Below are 1,253 nucleotides of genomic sequence, written 5' to 3'. Positions count from 1 at the left end.
CTGAGCTGAGAATCTCCCAAACACAAGTTACCCACAGTTCTATGCTCATTAAAAAAAAATAACTTTGACACTACTTGAGAAATTTGATTTTCCCCAACATTTTCCCTACAGCTGTTTTCACCTCCTTATTTTTCAGGCTGTAGATGATGAGGTTTAACATGGGGGTTAGGATGCTGTACTGGACGGAGAAAATTTCATCCAGAGCCACAGAGGAGACTGAGCTGGGTTTTGTGTACTGGAAAAAAGCTGTCAAGTACAACAAACCAACCACAATAAGGTGGGAGCTGCAGGTGGAGAAGGCTTTACGCCTGCCCTCCGCAGAGCGTATCCTCAGGATAGTGGAGATTATGTGAATGTAGGAGATCAGGGTGAAGAGAAAGGAGCTTGATCCAAATAGCGCAATAGAAGTAAGAAGCACCACTTGATTGGTGAAGGTCTCAGTGCAGGACAGATGTAATAGAGGAGGGAGCTCACAGCTGAAATGATGGATTTGGTTGTACCCACAGAAATGCAACTTCAGAGTAAAAACAGTGTTAAGAAGGGCATAAAAGAAGCCAGTGGTCCATGTCCCACTCACCAGCAGAACACAGATTCCTTTGCTCATTCTCTCCATGTAACGCAATGGGTCAGAGATGGCAGCGTAGCGGTCATAAGCCATGGCTGAGAGAATGAAACCTTCAGCACCAGCTGAGAGGAGGATGAAGAACATCTGAGTAATGCAGCCATTGACAGAAATAGTTTTGTGCTCTGCGAGTAAGTTAATCAGCATATTAGGCACCGTGACTGAGGAATAGCAGATATCAACAAAGGATAAATGGAAGAGGAAGAAGTACATAGGGGTGTGAAGGTGAGAATCAGTTCTTATCACCAACATGATTACTATGTTACCACCCAGAGTTATTAGGTAAATAACTAAAAACACCAGGAAGAGGAAAATCTGCATCTGTGGGTCACTGGAAAGTCCCAGGAGGATAAATTTGGTCACCGTGGTTTGATTTTTCATTTATTCAGGAAATCTGTGACCTGGAAGACCAGGAAAAAAAATGAAATTAACACTTATCATAAAAATAAACTGAAAGAGTATGTGGAGATCATCTCTTCCATAAGATGAATGTAAAGAGCGTCCTATTCCATTCTGTAAAATACGTGTTTTAAGTAGACTAAATTTAGAGAGAGAGAGAGAGATGTCAGATGGTATTTGTGTGTTTTAAATAGACAAAATAGGCTGGCTACACAAAAGGCCTTGGGCACCT

At 41.9% G+C, this 1,253-nt stretch overlaps 1 protein-coding gene across 1 annotated transcript; it reads right to left on the bottom strand.

The window, feature by feature from the left end:
* Positions 1-70: 70 nt before the first annotated feature.
* Positions 71-1,003, bottom strand: LOC113408328 (olfactory receptor 5V1-like). Its single transcript, XM_026661518.1, has one exon. The coding sequence runs from the start codon at positions 1,001-1,003 to the stop codon at positions 71-73; it is 933 nt and encodes a 310-aa protein (XP_026517303.1).
* Positions 1,004-1,253: the final 250 nt, after the last annotated feature.

The sequence above is a fragment of the Terrapene carolina genome, unplaced genomic scaffold, assembly GCF_002925995.2.
Source record: "Terrapene carolina triunguis isolate 2854851 unplaced genomic scaffold, T_m_triunguis-2.0 Scaffold8511, whole genome shotgun sequence".
Taxonomy (NCBI): domain Eukaryota; kingdom Metazoa; phylum Chordata; order Testudines; family Emydidae; genus Terrapene; species Terrapene triunguis.
Note: the sequence above shows the minus strand (reverse complement) of the source record. Positions and strands in the feature narration are given on the sequence as shown.